The 24,294-nt window shown below is 49.1% G+C and overlaps 1 protein-coding gene and 1 long non-coding RNA gene across 4 annotated transcripts; one reads left to right on the top strand and one right to left on the bottom strand.

Annotated features, from left to right (window-relative positions):
- Positions 1-100: 100 nt before the first annotated feature.
- Positions 101-17,191, top strand: LOC137923934 (eukaryotic translation initiation factor 4E transporter-like). 3 transcript variants are annotated; one of them, XM_068767186.1, is made up of 23 exons: positions 101-545; positions 5,114-5,324; positions 5,808-5,886; positions 6,289-6,517; positions 7,048-7,156; positions 7,648-7,743; positions 8,068-8,151; positions 8,490-8,589; positions 9,167-9,268; positions 9,392-9,502; positions 9,790-9,895; positions 10,390-10,539; positions 11,323-11,516; positions 12,127-12,249; positions 12,549-12,671; positions 12,751-12,871; positions 13,176-13,297; positions 13,496-13,631; positions 14,202-14,371; positions 14,684-14,800; positions 15,083-15,166; positions 15,777-15,897; positions 16,086-17,191. In XM_068767186.1, exons 1-23 carry the CDS (start codon positions 467-469, stop codon positions 16,286-16,288), a joined length of 2,970 nt encoding a protein of 989 aa, XP_068623287.1. In that variant the 5' UTR covers positions 101-466; the 3' UTR covers positions 16,289-17,191. The 3 variants fall into 3 exon arrangements, with proteins under 3 accessions (XP_068623287.1, XP_068623286.1, XP_068623285.1); XM_068767185.1 differs by lacking the exon at positions 101-545 and adding an exon at positions 3,923-4,387 and having other exon boundaries at positions 13,502-13,631; XM_068767184.1 differs by lacking the exon at positions 101-545 and adding an exon at positions 3,923-4,387.
- A 6,273-nt stretch (positions 17,192-23,464) lies between these two features.
- Positions 23,465-24,237, bottom strand: LOC137924289 (uncharacterized). The gene is made up of 2 exons (XR_011107589.1): positions 23,716-24,237; positions 23,465-23,599 (listed from the first exon to the last, which is right to left on the bottom strand). It is a non-coding gene; the product is annotated as an uncharacterized lncRNA (long non-coding RNA).
- Between the last annotated feature and the right edge of the window lie 57 nt (positions 24,238-24,294).

Below are 24,294 nucleotides of genomic sequence, written 5' to 3'. Positions count from 1 at the left end.
TAAACAATGGCAACTGGATATTAACCGGCGGGATTGAAAACACGATTGTACACTGGTCATGTTTCAATAGATGCTGTTTATATAACTTACCCTCATTATACAGGTCTCAAAAGGCATATGGCGGACGTTTTATATATTTTTGCATCGAAAGCTGATAAATTGTTTTAGTTATGAGTATATTGTGACCGCTAGAGCATATTTGTTAAATTTAGCTGATAAACGTTAGTTTTTAATGTGTAAATAAGTTTATTATATGTAGAGTTGTAAATATTGATAGTATTTTCGTGCGTGGACGTTTTGATCCGTATTGTTTAGTGAAAAACGAAAAGTCTGTGATATAAACAATATTTAGGTGATAGCATAATTTCCTGAGCTCTTTTGTAAATATTGTTCAGGTATTTTAGAATTATAGCAGAGTTAATATATTGAAAGAAGACTGAAAAATTGTGTTGAAGATTCGCAAGCTATGTCAGCTGCCAGCTTGTTGTCCTCGCTGAAAGAGAAACCGACCGACGAAGGCCTAAAGAATGGCTCCACCAAACCAGGTGAGCACCGCGATTCGTCCGTGCGGCCAACGTTTCGTTTCGTGAGCTCGTTTCGTATTTTGTTTGTTTATGAAGTTGACATCGCACTGTCTAGATTTATAAAGAAGAGGATTCATGTTTGTGTCCATTTGGACGGTGGCGGATGACACGGATAGCAGCGCGGACAACCGCAACCGCGCCAGAGCCGCAGCACGACGCATGAGCGCAGATTGCGTGTTTGTGTTCGCAATCAAATTAACAACAAACAAATACTATGTTAACGTAATCCATTCTGAACTCATCGCTTGTTCTATACAGGAGCATATATAGTGATAATAATCTAATTAGATCGATGTTTGAGTATTAAAGTTGAGCAAATAATGATTTTGATGTTATGACATTTGTGTACTGTGCAATTATAAAAATTTAAGGCACTTACACAATATTGTGATCATTTATTTGATAAATTGAAGAGTTTGAAAAAAAAAGATGGTATAGAAATGAAACAATGGAATAGGTTCCAAGTGACTCTTGTCATCTTTCCTGTTGAGTGTATTAGGGCTAATGTGAAATTGTTCTTGTTTACATCAGAGTTACAGCAAGTATGTATGTGATATTAGAAAGCCTCTGAGTTGCTATACCTCAATTAATATGCATAAGCCATAGCCTGCACTGGAGCACTGTTTGTTTGTGCTTTACATTTATGCAGTTCTTTCTACACTGTTAGTTGGTAGTTGTGGAACTGTTAGATGATCACAGATATATATGCATCCCTGGGTTATGACCTATAAAGAGAAAGCAACTTTATTATTGGAGGTAGGATACTTTGTTCATTTTTATTTATTATGTTATTGAAAGTGAGGTGTGCCTGCTGATCTTTCAAAAATTGTTTACATAATCTGTGAATCATAGTAAACCAAATGTGAAAAAATGCTGTGGTCTTTTGTGATGGAAATCAAAATAGTAGATTAAAATATTAAAAAAATGATTCCTTCTAAATAATAAAGTATATAAAATAGTATTGAGAGCAATAGCAGAAAGTTAATTGGCCTAATTTAAATCATTAGAAATAATACATTGGTGTATTTAATATTATGTAAATGTTAAAAATGTCACTTCTCAAATGCAATGCTTCAATCTTTTGATAAGTTTTCTGGCTCTTGACTTTCTTATCAGTTTTGATGAATACTCAAAACCTCATTTCTCTTTGCTGGCCCACACTTTGGAATTTCTTTTTATAAAACTAGATGCGAATCACTAGTTGACATGGCAATCCTTGTTACAGTGATGACTGACTCATTTGTGCTTACCAATACATGCTACTTAACAATTAGGTTCCTGAATAAAGAGGAAGAGCTATATTTACTTTAACTGATGCGGTTGTAAAATTTTCCTGTCAAATATAACTGGTGAAAAATGTTAGATGTCTGACTGTACGCTACAACTATTTGTAAGAGTATGTGTGTGAAGCGAGTGAAGATTGTTATTGAGCTGAGGTGGTTAATAATGAAATTTGCATGGAATGAACTGGGAGTCTTTTTGAATGGAGGAGATAAAATGTATTATGCGGAGCGCTTTAGCACAGCCCCGGGCGTCGCGGGCTGCAGCGGCGGGGCGGCCCAAGGCCGGCGGCCATTGTGCCGCTCGGCCCTCGCGCTCGGACACGGGCGGCGCGGACCGCGGCTTTCAATACATTCGTTTTAATGAATGCGACTGACATCGCAGCTGCGTGCACCACGGGCTCCGGCACCGCGCTCCCGTTTGACCTTTACTTTCGCAATCGAATAACTGTAGCATCCGTCGCCACTAGCACCGTGTGCTTTCACTGCAACACAGCCGCAGGTTCAGGTCGATAGAAAGATAACCGTCTATCGGCTGTTGTATTGTAAGCTCTGCCGGGCGAGTCGATGCGAGTCCCGTACTGTGTCTCAGCCTTGGTTAGCTTCATCGATGATAAGGTCAACAATTAATTGCCGCGCGACTCCGCCTCGGCCGGAGAGGGTGCGGCGCGTGAGACTGCCCCAACAGATGCCCCATGTTCTGAGTGAGATCTGTCCGGTGTGATGTACGAGCGTTAACGTTAAGAACGGCTCCGAGCAAAAGTGAGATGCATCATTGCCTCTCCGGGATACAAGTGGACATTCGCTGGGTGTGGCGCTTGGCCTTGGAGCAGCGCACTGCGGGTGGACTTTAGTGTGACGTCACAGGTGTGCTTGCAGTGGTAACGTCCGCAGCATCATCGAGTGTTCGAGCTGGAACTAGTGCGATGCACGGGTTGCGCTGCCCCCGGAGGAGGGCTGGCGCGTCTCTGGACCAGTGCTTAATAATAACAAGCGGTGCTCACTGTGAGAGGATTCAGGCGACGAGGCCTTCTCAAAGTATTCCTTTGCACACCCTTGAAGGAATTCCTGAAAGGTGTGGTATTTGAGGTCTCTGTGTAGATGGAATTTACGTTGATATTATACACCGGTCGGCATCCGGGCGAAGCGGCACGTCTTAAAAAAGTTTTGTAAAGGTGGAGGGGGGGTAGAACTCGCTCAAGATGAAGTGGGCATGGTGCCCGGCTGTGCAAATATCTTTTGTTTAGAGGAGCTCGGAGACGAAAATTACTTTAAATTATTTGATCGAACTCGTCCAAAAGATGGGTCGGCACAAAAGGGACAGTTTATTACTTTCAAATAATTGGCATGGTTTATGTGCGTGTGTTTTGGGGGAGATTGTAAGGAATGAAGTGCGTAAGCTTTTGTTAGGGCTTACGGTGGATACTGCGTGTCTTGGACTGATGTCGTCTTCTCGGTGTTCGTATGAGCGATTCGGCAGGAAGGCTTGGGCTATCTTGTCGAATGTTTGCTCGATACCAAACAGGACAGCGCGTTCGCAGCTCTTCGATGAGCATGACAGGAATGGTGGTCTCTGGAACCGGACCTAAAAGGGTCCAGGGGCCACGAATTACACTAGCTCATGTAATTTGTTTACGCTTACGGTATTTATAGATTTACCTACAAATGGAAAAAGTACCAAATATTGCGTACGTACCTGTCGCTCGCGAACACGAACCCACGCGCACGGTCGCAGCCAGCGCACCGCTCGCGACAGAATGCGACGAACGGTGCAGCGCTGACCGCCGCAACTCGACTGTATGTATCGGACTTGTCGTTGGCTCCTGTGCGGCACAAGAGTAATACAAGTACAAGTGACGCCCCCGGGTTATCCGAACAAACGCTTCAGCTGAATACAAAAAGTCGTAAAGGAAGCAATGGACATGGTCGCGGGTCGCGACGCTGTTGGCGGTAGGCAAAGCTTTCGGCCGCAGCGGATATCGCGAGACGCGGGTAGTTGCGCGTGGTCGCGGGTAGTCGCGGGCGGGCGCGGCGCGGTCAGTCTGTCGACGTGAGCTCCTCACCGCGCGTCTCGTGCTCGCAGTGCTGCAGTGCGTTGTGCCCGTGCACTTTGCGAACATACGTCTACTTTTATTAGCTTCTATTGATTTTCGTTTATGTTTAGTTTAGTCGGTGTATAGATATAAATTAGTTTAGTACATTTAACTTGGTGTCGGGGTCGGTGCAACGCGAGTCGGTATATCCGCGAGATGGTCAGCAAGGAGGCCGCCGGCGAGGTCGGCAAGAAAGGACGGCGGCGCGGGCGGCGCGCGAGCGGGCGCGCGCGCCGGCACAAGGCAGCGGCGGCGGCGGCGGCGGGGGGCGCGGCCGCGGCGGACGCGGAGCGGCGCGCGTGCCCGCTCAAGTGTGCGATGCACGCGTTCGTGCTGCGCTATCGCAACGCGCTGCGCGCCATCCCCACGCACTTGCCGCCCAAAGTGCGCGCCGGCCCGCCCACCAAGCGCGTCAAGCGGGTGTCGTGGCGTAAGTGGCAGCGTGCAGATCGCGGTGCCGCAATGGTCACCGGCGGTGTCGCGGGAGCATGATCTCTGCGTTATTTTATTTTTCATTACTCTTGTTCTCGTGTTATTGTCTAAATGTCAGTTGGTTAGCAAATCGTAGCGGCGACAAGGCCGCCGGCATTGCGCCGGTGCATTTGAAAAGCACCTCCGCGTCTACCCGCTGCAGTTGTTGCAACCGTGACAAATATATAATGCATATGAATTGTAGTGCGATGAGGTGTGCTCGCTTAGTTATAACAGGGCCGCTCTCACACGTCCAACATTACCGAACAGTCCTTCGTAAGACGGGTGTTCCCGCTCGCCGGACGACACTACACCCGACGTCCTTTTTTATTTCGAGGGGAACATTCCAAGCTTGCGATGGACTCGCGCCCGCCGCGTTGCGACAGGCCCGAGTGGGTCTTGTTCCAAATCAGGGATCATCTCATTATTTTTCGTAAGATGTATATGTCTACCCACATAACTTTAAGAAATTCATCCAAGTCAATGTAATTTAAACGCTTCTGCGTATTTTGCACACATGATTAATGCGCAAAAAGTTTTAGGTAGTTACCTTTACAAGATTTGAGACAGTCCAAACTACGCAAGAAGCTCGTAAGTCCGCAGCGGACGCTCCGCCGGCCCGCGGGTCCGCGGGTAGGCGGGGCCGAGCGTGGCGCGCTAGTGTACGGTGCATGCGCGTGTGCAGGTGAGGAGACGTGCGCAGCGGGGGCTGCGGGCGGCGCAGGGGCTGCGGTGGCGGCGGCGGGCGGCGGCGCGGGCGACCCGGCCGTGCTGGCGCTGGGCCCGGCGCGGCGGCCGCTGGTGTACTCGCGCGACACGCTGCTGCGCCTGCGGCACTCGCCGCTCGTCAAGATCAATCTCGAGAACGCCTTCAAGGGCAACGACGCGCTCTCGCTGTGAGTCGCCTTTGCCAACATTACTTTGCCGCACGACGTCCACCGCTTCACATAGACTGATGCTGACAGGCTGCTGTTGAAAATCTATAGGTGAACTATAGATTTTCAACAGCAGCATCTGGAAACAGCCTGCATCCAGCGTCTTCCGACACCCACGATGACGTAGTCTGCCCGTTTTGTCGGCAAAGCAGCGGTTTGCCCTCCACAACTTTAAGGGCGATTAATGCAATGAGCGAAGTTGGCGCGCCCGGAACGCGCGGGCAGCCCTGAACAAAACGAATCATACGTTTTCAACAGTTGAAATCTCCCACTCGTCCCTTTGCTTTGCCTCCTCACACGCCTCTGTTCAATAAGCTCGTTCCTAAACACTTGGGCAAGCCGCGAACACGCGAACAGAAAAATAAATGTAAGCACCATCTACCTACACCGTCGTCGGTAATCGACTAAAAATAAAAGTGATTGTAACGTGCGCTTCATTTGCAGAGTACTCAAGAAACGATCGGATTCGCCCAACGAAGACGATCGGGGGGCCAAGGGGGACGCCCCCAACGAAAACCATAAGGTGAGGTGCTTTGGATACCCTCCGCGATTCGGTTGCGCGGTCCGGAAACTTTTTATTTTATTCTGCTAATGGTGCGCGTGCGCCGAAGATTTTGTCCGTTATGTTCTATTTTGAATTACAACACTCGACTACTCCCGCATTGACATTCCTCAACTTGAAATAAGGCTCTGAAGATACACCAGCCCCACGTCAGTCGCCAAAAACTTTCGGGCGCAGTCGGGCTGTCCTTTTGTAGCGTAGTTTCCCTGTTCCTTATCGCTGCTCGTGTTTTGTATACATTGTAAGTAATTGTAATATACGACGGTCTGAATGAGATCCTTAATGTCATAATATAAGAAGTGAGCTGTTAATTAATTTGCACTTTGATCGTTTGCAATGACCCGAACGACGGTTCTCTCACAGAATGCGGGCGGCGGCGGCGGCGCCGGTGGCGGCGGGGGCGGCGCCCGCGAGCGACGCTCGGCGGACCCGCGCGAGCGCGTGCGGCGCGAGAGTGAGGGCAGCGGCATCGTGCTGTCGCCGCAGCGCCGCTCCTTCACCTCGGGCTGCGGCGCGCCCGCCCCGCACGCGCGCCCCGACTCGCCGCACGCCGCGCACGCCCCGCACGCACCCGCCAAGACTGCCGAGCAAGGTACGTCGCTGCCGAGGCTGACCCCGAAACCCTGCACCTGGGCCCGCGGGTCGCGCCTGCGTACAGTTGCGCGCGCGCGCCCGCCCGCCCCACAGCACCGCGGGCAGGCCAGGTGATGCGCGCCGCGAGTCACGGCACGCCATTGTATGACACTGCCCACACTGCTTCCCGTTGCAACAGGTTGAATGCAACAGCGCGTGCGTTCCCTTACACTAATCTTTTAGAAGCGGAGCGCGCGGTGCCTCGTGCCCGGACTCTAGCGCAGGTCGCTCGTGCCCATCGGTATCATTTTTATTTCGAGAGTGCCTATCATTTGTAGAAACTCTTGCTATACAGAGTTACAGTTTATTGTAAATTCACGAAATGTTACTATTTGCGTATTGTTTCCAAGGATGTTCTTGTTCAAATCGATAAACGAGTGTACAAAGAATTTGGATGAAAAGAGGGAGACCTCGTATGAAAAGTCGTCAATAGACTATAAATAGGCCTAATGAAATGTTAACCGTTGCCGGTGTCGCGCGGCGCTGCAGCCGGGCGGCGCATCGGGTCGGGCCGCATCATGGTGCGGGAGGCGGGCGCCTGGGACGAGGCGGAGTTCCGCGACGCCTACCGCCCGCGCGACCGCGCCGCCGGCGACCGGTGAGCTCACACCTCACATCACACATCACACACCTCACATCACACACTTTAGCTTTAAATTCAAACGCCACAGGTTTCTCATCCCAACCCTCCGGACGATGCGATATTCATTCGGACCCGAATGGAACTGCGCGGAACCTTCGTCAAAACGAACTAAAAGTTCATTGGCCTCCCAAGCTTATATGATGACAAAGTACCAACGGACCCTTCCGCTCAGTTGCCGCAGACGTTTGCATGCGCTGCTATGACCAGACAAAAGCTCTGATCTTTTGCTGGTGGGAGAAATGATCGAATTATGACAACAATACAGCGGGAACCCAGACAAATGTTTCAATGTACAATTGTCTAAATATACATAGAGGTGTGTGTGTTAGTGTGCGTGTGTGCGTGCGCTTGTGCGCGTGCGCACTTCAGTTGACATGCACACGCACACGCACCGCTGACATGCGCGTGCGCGGCGGCGAGCGTGAGGTGTGCGCGGTTGGTTGCAGGTTCGAGCGGCGCGCGTTCGGGCGCGACTCGTTCGCGGAGCTGAAGCGCGAGCGCGAACGCGACGACCGCTTCTCCGCAGACAAGCCGCGCGACAGGTACGGCGCCGACACACCTTTTTTCTCATCAGGAATTCCCTTCACCCTCGTCTGTTAAAATTCTTCAGTGGGCTCGGTACTGTATCAACCGCGGCGGTGTTTCATCGGGAGCTTTCTACGGCAATGGAAGCCGGTCGTAGACATGAAAATATAACGAAGTTTACATCCGACCAGCGGTAATATTTACACTCGTGAACTGCACCGTCGCGGCGGTTGCGAGCGCGTGCGCACATGCAGCAGCGATATTGCAATCAATTCGCTTCATAAACTAACCTACAGGTAAGGTGTTCTAAAATACTAACACGCAATACTACGTGCCCCCAGGGAAGAGGGCCGAGGTCGAGAGGAGGGCAGGCGCGCAGGCGGCCGGTACTCGCGCCGCTACGACAAGGAGGACGAGCCTGAATGGTGAGTTGACCGCGCGACGCGGACCCTCGCGCGCGTGTGACGACGTGCGCTGCCTCGCGATCACAAAAATGTGACGAAACCAACTGGTCTCTTTACTCTTTTTGAAATGCACGTATTACACATAAATACCCACTAAAAGATGACCGAAACACTTGTATAGCTTACATTACTCAAGTGAATAGCTTGCAGCACTGCGATCAGTTTGTTTGGGACGCGTGTTGTCCCGATTCAAATGACAAAGCTCACACGAATTGGGCTCATATTAAAAAGGATCGAATTTGATATTGTTTTATTATGATGTACTTGTTTTGGATTTTGAGTGCGATGTTGATGTGCAGGTTCAGCGGCGGGCCCACCTCCCAGTTGGAGACCATCGAGCTGCGCGGCTTCGACGACCCGCCCAAGAAGAACGGCAGCGCCTCCGGCAAGGAGACAGAGGTACCCGCGCGCGGCCGCACATTCATGTGTCAACGTCTGTACTCTGATTACTCTGATGCTGGGCCTCAAGGCCTTGGCGTTGATTAAGCTTCACGCGAGACAACGAATGCGCACCGCTGCGGGTGACCAGTCTCCGGCGGCGGATGCCCGCACCAGAGATGATGACAGTTCCTGAACGTGAAGAGAAGAGCGCCTACAGACTTATCATTGCATATTTTCAAATTGTACACAAAAGTCTGGAATGCAATAACTGTGACATATTTATATTATGTGTGACATATTATTATTGTATTGTTCAAACTATATCGTCACATTAAAAATTGTTGCGCCATAGGGGACGTGTTCATTGGTTTGATGCGCATTGAAATTTAATTGATAACAATAAGTTACGAGCGGTGCGCCCGACAAATGTCACCACGTACAGTCTGGGCGGGAGTGAGCCGATGTCGTGGCATTCGTCGTCATAGTTTCAGCCGTAAGCCGTCCACTGTTGGACGTGGGGTTCAGCCAAACATTTCGTCTTCCTACGTTCTTTACATTCTATACATTTATTAAACTTATCACATGTTGTGTTCAGAAGTGGAGCGGTGGCGGCGGCGGCGGCGGTGCCGCGCGGCGCCCCGACGCCGAGACAGAGGCGAGCCCGGCCGCCGCGCAGGAGGAGCCCGCCGCTGCACCCGTCAGTATAAGTTGAACTCTCGACGACACATTGTTTTCTTACACACGTGGAATGCAATAAAAAGTAAACTGTTGACATGCGAGCTGCGCTAACACGTAACGTGACCAAGTCTCGCGTCTGCAGGAGGAGCCCGCGCCGGAGAGCGAGCCCGCGCAGCCGCCGCTGCCGCCCGACCAGCCCGACTTCAACCTGGACGAGTTTCTGAAGTTCGACTCTATCCCCGACGTGCTCACGGCAAGTCCTTACAAACATTGCTGTTAATAGTTGGCAATGAGACGCTGGATGTCTAAATAACTGCTTCACGCTGCTTAACGCAAGCTGGCAACATTGAACTCTTTGAACTCTAATCACACTCCTGTGTCTACATTTGTGTTCCAATCGGAATAACTTTTAGTGTCTATTATTTTGTAGGTACGTGCTTACGGGTGCCGCAAACTTTGAATGTACTTAAATTAATGTTTGTTGTTAATGTACAGGGTTTCGTACAATTTCAAAATAATTAAAGACACTTGTGACCGCAGAACGGCGTGGGCGGTTCCGAGGGCGGCAGCCGCTTCAGCCAGTGGTTCCGGCGCGAGAGCCCCGACGCCCCGCACTACGACGCCATGCTGCACCACGTGCTCGACGGTACGCGCACTCGCACGAGACCACGCACTCTCCCTCCCTCCCTCTCTCTCTCTCTCTCATACGTAAATACACGCACAAGCTCGCACTACTGATAAACTACTAACTACGTAAAATATTACAAACGCTTGTCGACTTGCGATAAAAATTAATAAAAATATATAATGAACCAAGTTAGTGAATGAATGAAGTTGGTGCCTCCGGTCGCGGGAGTGCGAGGCAAGAGTCGTGTAACATAGCCAGGAGTAAAATTTATTAGTGGAGCGCTCGAAAACTGATCATTAAAATATTTCTGCAGACAATTGATGTGCTTTGCGGCAATGTGAAATAGGTTAAGATAAAATCGAGCGCTACCAGAGGTTGCTGATCCGCGAAGAGTCCGCAGCAGCAGCTGAGTATTTCTCTTGTTGATCACTTTGACAAGAGTCGCACTATACTACTCCGTGCAGTTGCGCGGAGCAGCTCGTTCCCGCGCTGTACCGTACGTTTCCCACCAGACTCTGACAGCACGCGCGAGCCCAGCGGCGCGGAGTCGACGCGCGCGTTCCCGTCCGCAGCGCCCGGAGCACCCGGAGCACCACCCCCGCAGCCGCACCAGCCCTTCTCACTCCTCGACCTTATGTTCCGCTCCAACCAGAAACCGAGAGGTGGGTCCCATTAGGAGGTTATTGTAAAACTTCTATGCTCTAATACCACTCGCGGTTACAAATGTCTCAGACACACACACACACACACACAGGACACCTACAATATAAAAAAAACACGGGTCTCGGCACCACAGGAAATTAAAAACAAATTAAATGGAACATTAAATTTTAATATCATAATTATTAGCAGTGCGTCGGTAGTACTGTTCGTTCATTCGTCGGCCACGCGCCGATGCCTAGCGACAGGGGGCCGTACCCTTTTTTCTATTGAACGAAGCCGGAGAGCCTTGCGGGCCGCTGCAGCTCCCTCGGAAAGAGTTCACACGAACGGATCGCTTTGTCAGCTATCAGACACGTCGCCATCTTTTGATCTGGCCTCACTACCTTTGCGCCATCTAGCGCCGAATGATATAATTAATACGTTGATACTAATAACGGGGTTGCTATTGTATGAATTTTGATTTGAAAGGTTTCACGTTGGTCCCGCGGCAGCATTATTCGAACGAAGACACCGTCGTCTCGTCCTTGCTCTGGACTTTATTTTTTTCAACATTTGTGGCTTGAATGGTTCTTCGAGCGTTTTGGTGTCTATCGTTACAAATGGTCATACGCACACTGCACACAAAGTCGCTGTTTCAACGTGTTGGGCGCTGTAATTAGTCGAATTATTAAAAATAATTTTCAGATAGCACAAAAGGAGGCCATCTTTTGTCAATATAAATAACAGGCACATTAAAACATCGAAAAGTCCATCGCATTGTTCACAATACGGAATTTTCCTAGGAGATGGTCCCGGCGTGGTGGGCGGCGGCAGCGTGGGCGGCGGCGTGGGTAGCGGCGTGGGTATGATGGGGAGCGGCGTGGGCGGCGCGGGTAAAATGCAGAGCCTGGAGGAGTTGGAGGCGCGGCTGCGGCCGCACCAGTCCGCGCCGCACCACAACGTGTCCGACCACGACCTCAGCGCCTTCAAGCGCCTCGTAACTATGCACAATTGTATTGACTCGCCCCTTGCCCGGTAGCACTGACGGAAACTTGGACGGGGAACGATAGGTTTCTCGTACCGAAATCCTCAATCGTTTTGCTCCATAATATTTTTGTTTATTTATTTTACTTATTTAATTGGGAAACTTTTGTGGCTCAAGGTCTAAATAAATGGCGGCGTCACTAGACGCCGTCTGTTCCTTTAGCGTAGAAATCGCTTAGCTCCCCAGTTCGCACGATTGATTACTTTACTCAAACATGCCTTTGAATGGTCGATTATTTTAACATAAGCAGTTAGCTGCCAGCGGCTGGGAACGCTGATCAGCATAGAAGAGCAGGCCAGAAAAGCAACAGTTGCTCTTTTTAATAAAATTTAACAATATTCAGATGTGTACGTTATAAATTCAACCGTGTGAATAAGCCAACACAATAAGTTACACACGTTATTCCAAGATCTAATATATATTGTGCAATTTAATTAAACATGCACTCCGACCTGTGAAGAATATAACTTTTTTTAAGATGATATCGTCTCTAATAGTCTTCTGGCGTGCCGAAGCACAGTGTGGTTTCTTTAGATTAACTGACAATTGAATTGTCCCGCAGCTGGCGCAGGTGTCGGGCGGGCACGCCGTGGCGGCCGAGCCGCGCGCCCCGCAGCAGCACTACCCGCCCGCGCACCAGCACCAGCACCAGCACCAGCAGCCGCAGCCCATGAGCCTACTGCAGGTTGCGCCTCACATCTCTTGTATACTAGCAACAGGCTCTTCAAATGTGCAAAATTCAGTTTTCCTCTCATCCTCCAGTTGGCCTCTCATTCTGGGCCCCGTTACAAGCTCGCACTCGCTTGGGAAGCCATGGAGCCCCCGGGCTCGGGTTCCTTTTAAAGATCAAATCGGAGGAATGAGGGCATCCGCATACAAGTAACCCATATAGCTGAGCGGATTGAGAAGTGGTAATCTATGGGGAAGACCTATCTCCGACAGTGGACGACCTATGACTGAAATTGTAATGATATTTGCTTGCAGATGCTAAACAAGAGCATGGAACAGCAGCAGCAGCAGCAGCAACAACAAAAATTGCAGCAGCAGCAGCAACAGCAGCAGCAAATCCCGCAGGAGCTCCTTTACAAGCTCCTCCACGTGCAGCAGGTGACAGCAGCGTGTCCTTGTTTATTGAAGCTTATTTGAAAGTTGAATGTTCGCACTCAACTGCACCCTGTGCCCGCAGAGGCAGCAGCAGCAACAGCAACAACAGCAGCAGCAGGGCGTGGAGCTTGGCGCGCAGCCCGCGCCCTCGCCTGCCGACCGCGAGCTGCTGCAGCGGCCCGAGGCGCAGGCTATCATACACGGTACGATATTCGTGGCTTTTGCCAACTCTGTAACTGGCGCACGAACGAAACAACACCATCTCTCGGCATGAGTGCACCAAAAGGTTCAATTCACTTTTAACTGACTCTAGTAACTCTGTTTCTCCGGGAGGCGGGGGAACATGGTGCATCAGAGCTCCTGCGACTGAGCGTACTGGCGTGCGGCGGCCACGCGCGTGGACAACTAGCACGTGTTCAAGCTACACTCTGACATTTACGCATAATTGAGATTTGATCTGGAAGTCTGACCGACTGTACACTTTTTAATGACCTCTCACTGTCACAGGTCTGAAGGCGGGGGAGATTACAGTGCAGCATCTGATGCAGCAGCTAGGCAATCCAGGCCTGCAGAGCCGCCATCGCGAGCTGCTGCTCACCATCTTGCGCCTGTATCAGCAGCAGAGACAGGTACGCGCTCCCGACAGCACAATTCAGAAAAGCGCTTGTCGTGGACACCGGCCGACTAGCGTCACAGTTGTGAAGCTTCTCTCCTCGCGGCCGAGGTCCCGGCACGTGTATGCGCGCGCGCGTAGTCTTACTATTTAGAAACGGACAGTGTGAGCAAGGCTTTGTGAGTTAGTCAGATCTAAGGTAACATGTGTTCAGCAACAGATGGGCGGGTCGCCGCTGCCGGGCGCAGGGCCCATTGGCGGCATAGGGCCGGGGGGCAGCTCCGTGAGCGCGCCGCACCTTGTGCTGCCGCACCACCAGCCGCTAAGGCTGTCGCCGCTGCCGCATCCCGGTAAGTACCACCATCTCCATCCAGTTTATATACACACATATATATATATATAGTCCCTGAGCTGGTCAGTACTATTTGTAATCATCGTCGGTGCTCGTTACATTCAGCTATTCAGCGGTTTCCTGTACGCCCTCATTCTTCATCAGACTTCCATTGACATTGCCGCGTGTTGTGCTCGCAATGGTTTGCATAAATAGCAGGCGTCGCACCTTGCCCGCCCGCGTGCCTCTAGTTGTAAGCTAAGTTGCATTGATAATCGTGACTTGTGCGGTTTGTGTCCGGACGCAGCGTTCTGTGCGTCGCCCGCCATGGCCGCCAGCCCCGGCGCGCTCGCTGTTCACCACACAGGTACGACACCACCACCACCACCACCACCACCACCATCACTATCACTACTCCATTGCACTCCCACCATGTATTTCGTACGAACTGTTCTCGATGTGTGACAAGTAATTATCACCGACCGTGCCCTCTGGCGCCACCAGGCAGCGCACCTGAACACTGCCAGCGCTGCGGTCGATGCTCGCAAAATATAAATGTACTCGTTTTCAACAATTGGTGCACACGCAGGCGTGCCGGCGCGCATCCCGTCGCCGCGCGAGCTGGCCGCGCACACCCAATCCATCATGCAGGGCGCGCTCATCAAGAAGAAGCTGGAGGAGCAGCGCGAGAATTACCGCCGCCGCCACGAGATGCAGCACCACAAGCAGCCCACGCCCATCTCCTTTACTCCCACATCGGTACGTGCTGTCGCTTTTTGTACAGCTCATCGCAGCTTAATGGTCCCCTTGCACCTAAGACTTTTCATTTAGACTCGGGGTACATGACAACATTTTTCAAAACAAATCCACAGGGCCATTGGCGCAACTCCATATGGTATTTATGTTCTTAAAAAGCGCAGACGGTGCGCACGGGTGCATGCCGGAGATGTCTCCGTGAATTGTAGTCGCCAAGGCTCCAATTAGCAACGGTGGTAATGTTGTACCGGAGCTGGCGTCGCTAATGTTAGCTGGAGGTGAGTCCATAGATATGAAATATGGCTGTGTATCCAGGTGCTGCGTAAGATGACAGCGGACAAGGAGGCGGAGGCACCCAGCCCCAAGCAGCAGCAGCAGCAGCAGCAGTGGTCGCAGCCGCTCAAGATGCCGCAGGGCCGACCCATCGTCAAGGTACGAGCGGTTTACAGCTAACACCGCTGCCACTCTGAAGGCATCGTCTAGTGGCCCAGTCCTGTGGGCCGTGATAGAGAACACTCTCGCACCACGGGCGCGTGTCCCGCGGGGCGTTTTGTAAAGTCTTTTGTATTTATAGTACCAAGTTCTTTCCTGCGGCTTATTACGGTCGCTCGGGTGCTGCGCTACCACCACGGAAACGCCCCCCCGGCCTCCTTTACTCCGTCTTGTGAAAAAATTTAAATGTTATGTGTTATGACCAAAACTGTGCGCGCGCAGGGCAACCAGAGCGGAGCGCCGCCGTCCGTCGGCTTCGTGCAGCCCGCGCCCGACTTCCAGCAGCACTACGGCGGCCAGCACCAGGTTGGACCCTCCCCACAGTATCTTCCACCACCTCCCGCCAGGTCACCCCCGGCGCGCCTCCAACTGGTTTAAATTATTTAGTCATTAACTAGATTCTGATTGAGCTCACCCATTACGATTTTTACTGACCCAGACCGTTCCCACTACGGGGACACGATACTATTTAGTACTTCAGTAATTTGTTTATTGTTGATAAAATTCTGATAGTAGACAGCGCCCAGGGACAGTACAGGACTAAGGATTAACTATATAGGATTGTCACTGCACACAAATGGGTTTCCAGAGGATGGGCGGCAGCGTCCTCCGCGTACCATAACGTCACGTTGCGATCACCAACCCTGTCAAGCGTAGCGATAATGATATATTCTCCATAGATCTGTCTGTGGGCATCTTGTCTGCCCATCGTCTGTGGGCTGAGAAGAGAAGAGAGAGATAAGATTATCTACACAATGAAAGATCGAAAGAGAGAGTTTGGTATAAAAATGTCGTGGAGGATCATCAACTATGGACTCTGCCGTGTCTTTGGATTGCTCCTCGTAAACTCATAACGATGTATATGAAGCCCGTCCCGCGGCCGGAGCTGGCTCTCACTGCATGTTCTCTTTTGCAGCACCACTACAACAACGTGGGCGGTATAGCGGGCATGGGGGGCATGAGCGGCGCACGCGCCTCGGGCGGCGGCAGCACGCTGCAGCAGCTGCTCATGCACTCGCACCACCGCAGCCTCAACGGTAAAGCACACCGCATGCACGTCCCGCACATCGCATGCGCATCCCGTAACCAATCCAAGTGGTCGTCAAAGACACAATCAATTCTACTTTCTCACGTCTGACTTACTTGGTAACGATTGAACGTTGCTTGCGCGTTGTTGTTGTTTTCCAATTGACGGTTAATGACTGACCTGTGATGGCTGGCACAGAGATGGGCGGCGGCGGCTCCGGCGGCGGCGACAACCAGCTGGCGCGCTGGTTTTCGCCCGAACTGCTGGCGCGCGCCTCGGCCGGCAAGCTGCCCTCCGTGCACGTGCCCAACGCGCTCTCGCTCGAGGAGCTGGAGCGTCACCACGCGCCGCACCATGCGCCCGCCGCGCACGCGCACTCGGCGCAGCCCGTACGCAACTAGCTGCCCGCGCAGCCCCGCTCCGCCCGCAGCCCCGCGCCCGCGGCCCCGCGCCGCCGCTGACACACTGCGCGGGGCGGGCGCCGCGGGGCGCGCGCGCACGTACCCTTCCTGGCGACCGGGGAGCTGCCCCGAGCCTGACATTCGTCCACAAACAGGCGCGGGGCCTCGGCGTACCCCGAACCCCGAGCCACTGTACTCTAAACAAATTCAATGTACACACAGCGACAGAATACACTCTGTGGAGTTTTGCGAGCGCGCCGCCCCCTGTCCGCGCGGTGGCGCCGCGTGCTTCGGATTAGTTTCCCCCCCGCAGCCGCGCGGCGCTGCGCGCTCGCAGGGAATATTGCTCGCAGGGAATGATGAAGCGAAGGTATCGGGCATACCTCGTGGCAGCGCGGGCTCGAATCGGAGCCAAATGTTTTTGTTGACAAAATTACTCGAGTCAAGTCGGTTGTGAGCACGCAGTTCGCTGCGTCGATTCTGGAACGAGAGGAAAGCATTGCGGTGATTGAATGGAACACTATCGTCTCTACAGACTTTACTGAGAGGGAGATGGACATTTAAGAAAAAACCTGTTTCTCTGCGCGGGAACGCCGCCGCAGCCGCGCGCGGTGTCGCGGGGCGCGTGCATTTACTTTAACCGTCTACTGTAAACTGTTCTCTGAGCTCGAGAAAATATTTTTGACTTGTTGAGGAGCATTTTTACATTCCTTTGTTGTTGAGTCGCGACGTGCGGCGTCACCACCCTACCCCGCCCCCCACTCCCACCTCCGAACCCACTCCCAGCGCAGGTGTCGCCGCATGCGGTGCGCCCGCGGGGGAGTGCCCCGCGCGGGCCGCCCGTCTGTGTTTATGAAAAATGTCTCCTGTAAGCTTTAAATTATTGATTAAAGACAAATTTGAAAGTTGACCCGCGGCCTTTCATTCCCTTGCGGACCTCCCCGCCTGCCGCGGCGCTGCTCACGCACTTGACACTGTCATTCAAAACACAATTCTATTACATAAAATAGCAGCAGTGCAGCGTTGTCCGTTCCGATTGAAATCCTAGAAAATGGAGAAAAGAAAACTATTTTTTACATCAAATTTCACCCAGCGTTTCAACTAATGCTTTTGTATCACATCCACGATTTTAAAATTTCATTAACAATTTATATCAACTTAATTCACGCGGTGCGGAGATTTATCAGTAACAAGCACAAAACTAGCTAACCGGGCACGTAGCGCCATCTCTTGGGGTTTACTCAAACCACTTCACCGCGGTTACACCTGTTTGGCAACAGATGTCGCCTAGGCTACCTCTGGCTTGTAGCCTTCAATAAGTATGTTACCCGTTGAAATGAAGATTGATAAAACAAGAGCCCGGGATCACACGCAGATGACGTGGCATGATGGAAGACGTGCAAACGGCAGGTCGCGTGTTATTGAAGAACTGAGTGTTCGCGAAACAAAAAATAACATTTATATTATTTATAGTAATAGTATTGTCGAAGTTTTCGTTTGCAAAATATAGCTCGGCACTTTCCTATTGTTTCTGCCGTTGCGCGCGGGGGGCAGCAGCTTGACGTCAGTTGCATTTCTGATACTATCGCAATGTTACATTTCACGAGAAAAATAGGATTATTGTCATGTCAACGTCATCTATAGTAGAAAACAAAAATGAGGTTTCGAAACACGCCGCTAGATGGCCTCATATGTGACAACCAACTTCTATATCTCAAAACGTATCCTTACACGATATCTGCCATTGACACGTCTAATTCGTAAGTGGGCAGCTGCACAGAGGTCTGTTCCAACAAAAAATCCGACGCAATTCCTCATCTGCTTTTCTAGACCCGAAGTTCTAGGATTCGGGAGCTCGATGTTTAAGCGGGCTGCGGTGCACTTGCACTGGATCGGATTAATGCCGGCTCTCCGTCGTTTAGCGAGCACTCGCAAGAGAACCACAAACTGCAGCAGCAGGCCGCGCCAGTCTTACAATTGTGAGACATTTTAAGAGTAGAGTAGAGATGGTCTCTATTTCTATTATAGCGAGAGTGTGAAGTAAATATGACTGTTCTAACAAAATTCTCTGGCCTTTTACGCACCCGCAAGAATAATAGTATAATATGGTTTAATCAATCTCGCGGGCGCATGACTGACTAGAAGGTCGTTCCACGGTCGTGCGGCTCCGAACGCTCCGGGTGGGGCCCGCGGGCTAAGACCTTGTGACGGGTGTGTAGCTCGTGGTGCGCTACACTACACTACACGGCCACGTGTGGGTAGTCAGAGTAACTTGATCACGACCAGCTTTAATGAGTTAAATAAATAAAATAAAATAAGAAGATACTGCGACCGGTGCTCCACCGCCGATGTGCAATTAATTAGCCCCATAGCAATCTCCACGATGCGTTCCAGTTTCGCGTTTGACATGAACATTCTTTTTATTTGTTTTCTTTCAATAAAATTCATGTGAATTATGGCGGTAGAAATAAAAAAGTTTTCACAGAATGTACTTTAATACAGTTAGAGCGAGGTCTACTTTTTAAATTTAAATTTGTCTGCAAGCACCTCCACCTGGAACCTTCTACACCACATTCTTCTAGACAGAAGTGCAAACATAAAAAGCAGGTCGTAGATATGTCATTCAAAGTACTGGATTGCACCGGCGTCGTCGGTCGGATGGTTCGTTCCTGGCATGTCTGTCATACATTTACGCAGCTTACCTTTTGCGATAAAGAAATTATCAGTATTTTCATTATTGACGGCAACAACGACACCTTTCCTGCCGGCGGCTCGGTCTCACAGGCCGCGTGGAGCAGCAAATTATATTTATTTACAACATCACAGACAAATACAAAGCAATTAAAAATCCAGTACAAATTGCAATCTCATTGACCCTCAACCATAACATCTTGACGCATGTTGACAAAAATGATTTTTTAAAGAAATTCTGATGAACTATTAAATCTTTTTGCGCGCACAAGTCAATGTAATAATAATATGAATCAAGAAAAGTGATCGTGATAAGTATCTTAGCGGCCCGGGTGCAGGCGCGCGGACGCTTCTAGAACTCTGTGGTCGCAAATGATCGATACTCGCGGCAGCCGAGGCGTAACGAGGTCACGGCGACGTCATACGCGGGTAGGTGTGGCTGGTGGGCATCTTTCCGGGGAAGAGTCGTATCACGGGGGAACAATACCACGAGAGCTCGATATGACACAAAAAGGTATTCTTCAACTTGAAGCTGATCTAAGAAGAGCCGACAACAAAATCTGTCGGGTTATTTTGTGGTTAATTTTATAATGTCCAACATTAGTAAAATCAAATCCTTTGCATTACAATAGGGTCGTGTTTACATGATTTTGTTTAATTAATTTCTTAAATATATTAAAAGATAATTCACACATTACAAGGGAGAGTGTTCTGATGGCGCACACTTCTCTCACAAAAGAGTTGCGGTGTGTATGAAGCCTGGGCCAGGTGACCTTGCTTCCAGTGCTAATGTTACGTTACAAATTTATTGACACACCGCACAACAACGCAGACCAGACCGTCGCACCTCGTGCCGATACGCAGTCAAAACTTGTTGTAATGTAGATTGCATCGAGCAGCTCAGTGGTTACAGTACTTTTTAATTTTGGAGAACTTTGCAAATTTAGTATTTTTCGCTACGTAATCTCAATAACTAAGACCACATCGATGTACGACTTTTGAGTGAGCTTTGTTTACATCGCACGTGCCCTCGTCGTTTCCTTTTTAAAACTGAAGACGTTTCACCTGCGGACAACACTGTTCGTATCCCACGGCTCGCTCTTACACGCTGCCAGGTAAGACAAGTCATATTTTAACTAATTTCATATCGTTCTCTCTTACAGGATCTTATTCCGGGGCAGTTCCGCCTTAATTAATTCCAGTATTATTACAAAAAAAAACTAATTGGTATTCTAGTGGTAGCTTTACAATACATATTTAATAACATATTTTTGTGCGACAAAATATAAAATCTCATATGAAACAGTGACAAATACACAATAAATACAATAAATAACAATAAACTCGTAACGTCGCAATTCGCCTTCAAGAAGATAAGAAATAATGTAGGACTTTTCATCTTTTTATGATAGTTTTGCTTAGGTCGGCGAAGATCGAGGCAGCACTGCGGCGCTAACAGCGAACGGGTGCTCCTTCCAAACTGATGATCCACTGATGAATGTTTTTAATCTAGGATATTCTCATTACGCTGTCTTTATTTTTGTCCTTAAATATAACTTATTATAGTATTCAAGAGTTTTTAGTTGATCGAAATATGGAACTTGATTTGTTGACTCGTCCGCGAGGTAGATATTATAATGTACACATCGAAGATTTTGAAATTGTAAAGAGCAACTGTTGGTTTTATGGCCGGCTCTTCTCCGCAGCTCGGCTCTCCGAGGCGGTGGGAACTCCTTATAAATAGTACAATGTTCAAATAATCGACGGTTCCAAGAGCGTGCGAGTGTCCGCTTCTCAAAAAGAATGTGCTCAACATTTAAGTACGAGGCGCGCATGTTTTCGGTGAACGTTTTACTTTTACATCTACCCTTTGTATTCTGCCGCTTGCTTTTGTAATATTTTTTATGTTTATTTTCTAAGTACACAGACAAATCTAAAGTATACTAGTGTGATGCAATGCTGTACTGTATTTCATTCACGTCTCTAACGATTGCACGCGCGTTCACATATTCTAACTCGGAAGTCGGTACAACACGTAAACAATATAATTTAATAAGGCGAAAGCGGCCGGCGGTAAAGGGTTTAATGATTTGCTGGTGTAAATTGGAACAAAAACATTCTTTCGAGCGCGGGTGACCCATCTGCTGTCGAAGTTAGGACCAATTTATAACCTCTAAATAAAATATAAAACGGAGCGACATTTGCCCGCACCGAAATCAAGCCTCGATTTAAACAACAGGGTGCCGTGGTCTGCCCAAGCGACCAGAGCTCGGCGGGCAGCCAGCCCGGAGACAGACTCAACACGGCGACCCAAACGAGACGCTGTCGATGATCGGTTGCAGTCGCTCCGATTGAAACGCAAACTGTCCGTCGTGTGTTGTATCTAATTGCTAGCCCGCGAGTCCCGGCCACTTCGCGCTGCAAGCAAATGTAATTGCCCGAATAAAAAATGGCGCTCATCCGCGACCAAAGTCACGCGCGTAACAATGTTAATACGTAAATACATCTTAGCTTTATGAATGCACGTGCCTTGCGTCCAATACGTGAAGCGACCGCGGCCCCGCGGGACCGCTTGCCACGAGTCCTGATATTGTTCGCGCGCATAGTGCGGGGCCACGAACAAATAAAAATCAGAAGCAAATAAAAAGTCCCAACGCCGGCGGCCAGCGAATATTTATTCGTGTAGCCTCGAAACAGCTCTGCAACACACGCTGCTCAGATGTATTTAAGGTAGTTGAAATTTATGTACTACTACTAATGCCTAGTTACAAACTGAAGGACCGCGAGCCGTGTCATCGACGACCGCAATAACTATTTGTGAATCAATTATATACACTTTACTAATTTACATAAACGGAACAACCTGATAGCGATATTACTGCTAGGTAATTGTGATGGCTTGTGCAGTTTCACAGATTATATGTTAACATGTAATGACACGAGTTTGAAAATTGTTAGCCATTAAAAGTAAGTCGACATGTGAGGTTAAAATTGTAATATATAATATGTACAGGTGCAGTTGTCAAAGCTTGACAAGTTTATAATTGAATATATCAAACAGTTTCAACAGCACGGGAATGTACAGCGGCAGGCGCGCGACGTTGCCGCTCGCGTGTCGCCGCGCGACGGAGCGAGAGGGCCGCTGCCTCGTGCTCGCTCGCGCGCAGGCCCGCGCCCACGCCGTCACCGCGTTACAATCTGATGCTCAAAAGTTGTTTCCTGGCTCCTGACAACTGTTGGCGCGTTTTCTAATTTCTATTTGTGCTTTTAAGACGTAGACCTTCCATCAAAACGTCAAATGAGAACCAAGTTCCCGGAGGTTTCGCACCCTACACCGAATATCAATTTAACTTTATAGAACTGCAAACACGTTCAGTTTATTCGGGTTAATCTCAAAAGTGGTTTAAATCCTGCAAGCAAACACAATATGTATTCCTTATCTTCGTAAGATACGACATTGCCTAGTTAGATAGACTTGTTAATATAAATAATATAGATTAATAGCAGTTTGGCAATATTTTGCGTAATCCAGTTCAAATGTGAAATTATATATCAGGAGCAATGTGCTTTCACAAGGGGTTATGTTACAGGACATGAGCCTGCATTGAATAAATCCGACAAATATTGCATGGAATTGTACTTAAATGACGACACAAGCTGAGCATCATCCGGCGCGACACGGCCCGCCCGCGCCCGTGCCGCGCCAGATGCCGGAGATGATGCGTAGCACGGAGCTGTTTACCAGAATTCAGTTTCTTATTGATATGGACGCTGCAACTATCTATTCACATAAACGGGCAACTATGTGTGTGTGTTCATTAAAATGCGACGAGTAAAGGGGTCGTGTGATTTATCAAGGTATTTGTTGTGAACATTTCACACCAACTCTTTATTGACGTCGACTCATGTACATGTTAACGTGAAATGTATCTGACCAACTATTATTACTTAAGAAATAAACTTTTAATTTACCTAGTTGTTCATTTGAATACATTTTAAAGATGAATCTAGTTTATCATAACATTCCTTCAAAATATTTAAGCAAAATGTCAACGACAGCTCGTGGATATTTCGTTTATTGTTAGCTCAATACGGATGTAAATGCTCTTTAAGCTTTGTTTGAAAGTAAAACCAAACTTATCCTTCCGTCTGTATTATCAAAACTATATACACATACACACCGAATAATAACAATAATACGAAACGAAAAATCGGTTAGTACTGTCTGTATTAAAGTACCAATAAATAGTCTTGTATTGTCGAGTAAAGGAGTGGAAAAATAATGAAAACTGTGAAGATAAAAAACGCCGTGTGGATCCGTCCAGCCAGGCAGCTGCAAACTTCATTCGATTCACTACAACGTTGGACCTGCACTTATCACAAATAGAGCGGGGACTAGGAAACGCGTGTTATTTCATCGGCCGGGCAATTCTTCAAACCATCCTCTCTGGAATATTCGGTAGGGAAACGAAAAGTAAAGTACAATTTTTTATCTATGTATAAACTTTAATTTGGACTAAGTTATTTAACGAGAAGAAATGGATACGCCGTGCGCTACCGTCTGGAGAATAAATGACGCTTCACAGTAAGGGTTTAAAAAGTAAAAAGCCCGCTAACTTTCTGAAACAACAAACACGTTGTTCTGCATTAATCTTGCAAATTTATAACAATATTTAAAATCATAAAAAATATAGTTTATAGTCACAAGCGACCGTCGGAATCGTAACAAGACGTACCCGTGCCATTGGGAACTCACGACTTTTTAACAATTCAAACGCTGTGTCGACGCACCTAAGTGGCAACTAAAAACTTTCACCGCTTCGTGATACTTAGGTACAAAGTTCTTAAACAACAACGAATTTAGGAGCGGACAGTTGATCCGAGCACTTTTGTTATCGCCAAACTAAACCCAAACACACATTGCCTGTAGTTACTTTTAAAATACAATCACATCGACCGACAGCCTCGGCCTGTTTCAAAATTGACGTCAAAACGACATTGTATACACATCACGTTATTGAATATATAACTCGCGAGCGCTGCGCCAAACTATTTCCCGTTATGGCGCCTGCACGGACGGTAACCTTTTTCTCTTCGTTTGTAACTGGACCCATAAGCGAGCAAAGTGGTGCTCGGAACTATGCGAGGCGAAGATCCTTATAGTGCGGACGGGATCGTCGTGAGGGACGACTCTTGGAGCGAAGTGAGATAATTGTGTGAAACAAGCCAGCGTACGTAAGCGACGTGTCGTCCACGGCGCGGCCGCTAGTCGAATGAAGCCGCGGTGAGCGGCGGCGCGGGCGTGCGGGGTAGCG

The sequence above is a fragment of the Battus philenor genome, unplaced genomic scaffold (assembly GCF_028537555.1).
Source record: "Battus philenor isolate CCGP_79_NKW_IND1 unplaced genomic scaffold, ilBatPhil1.0.hap1 SCAF_23, whole genome shotgun sequence".
NCBI classification, from domain to species: Eukaryota; Metazoa; Arthropoda; class Insecta; order Lepidoptera; family Papilionidae; genus Battus; species Battus philenor.
This window is presented reverse-complemented; position numbering and strand designations above follow the sequence as displayed.

Coding starts and splice junctions, on each gene's coding strand:
- LOC137923934 (XM_068767184.1), top strand. CDS start 4,114: ATGGTCAGCAAGGAGGCCGCCGGCGAGGTCGGCAAGAAAGGACGGCGG. Junction 5,887..6,288: donor CCCCCAACGAAAACCATAAG/GTGAGGTGCTTT, acceptor GTTCTCTCACAG/AATGCGGGCGGCGGCGGCGG. Junction 8,152..8,489: donor AAGGAGGACGAGCCTGAATG/GTGAGTTGACCG, acceptor GTTGATGTGCAG/GTTCAGCGGCGGGCCCACCT.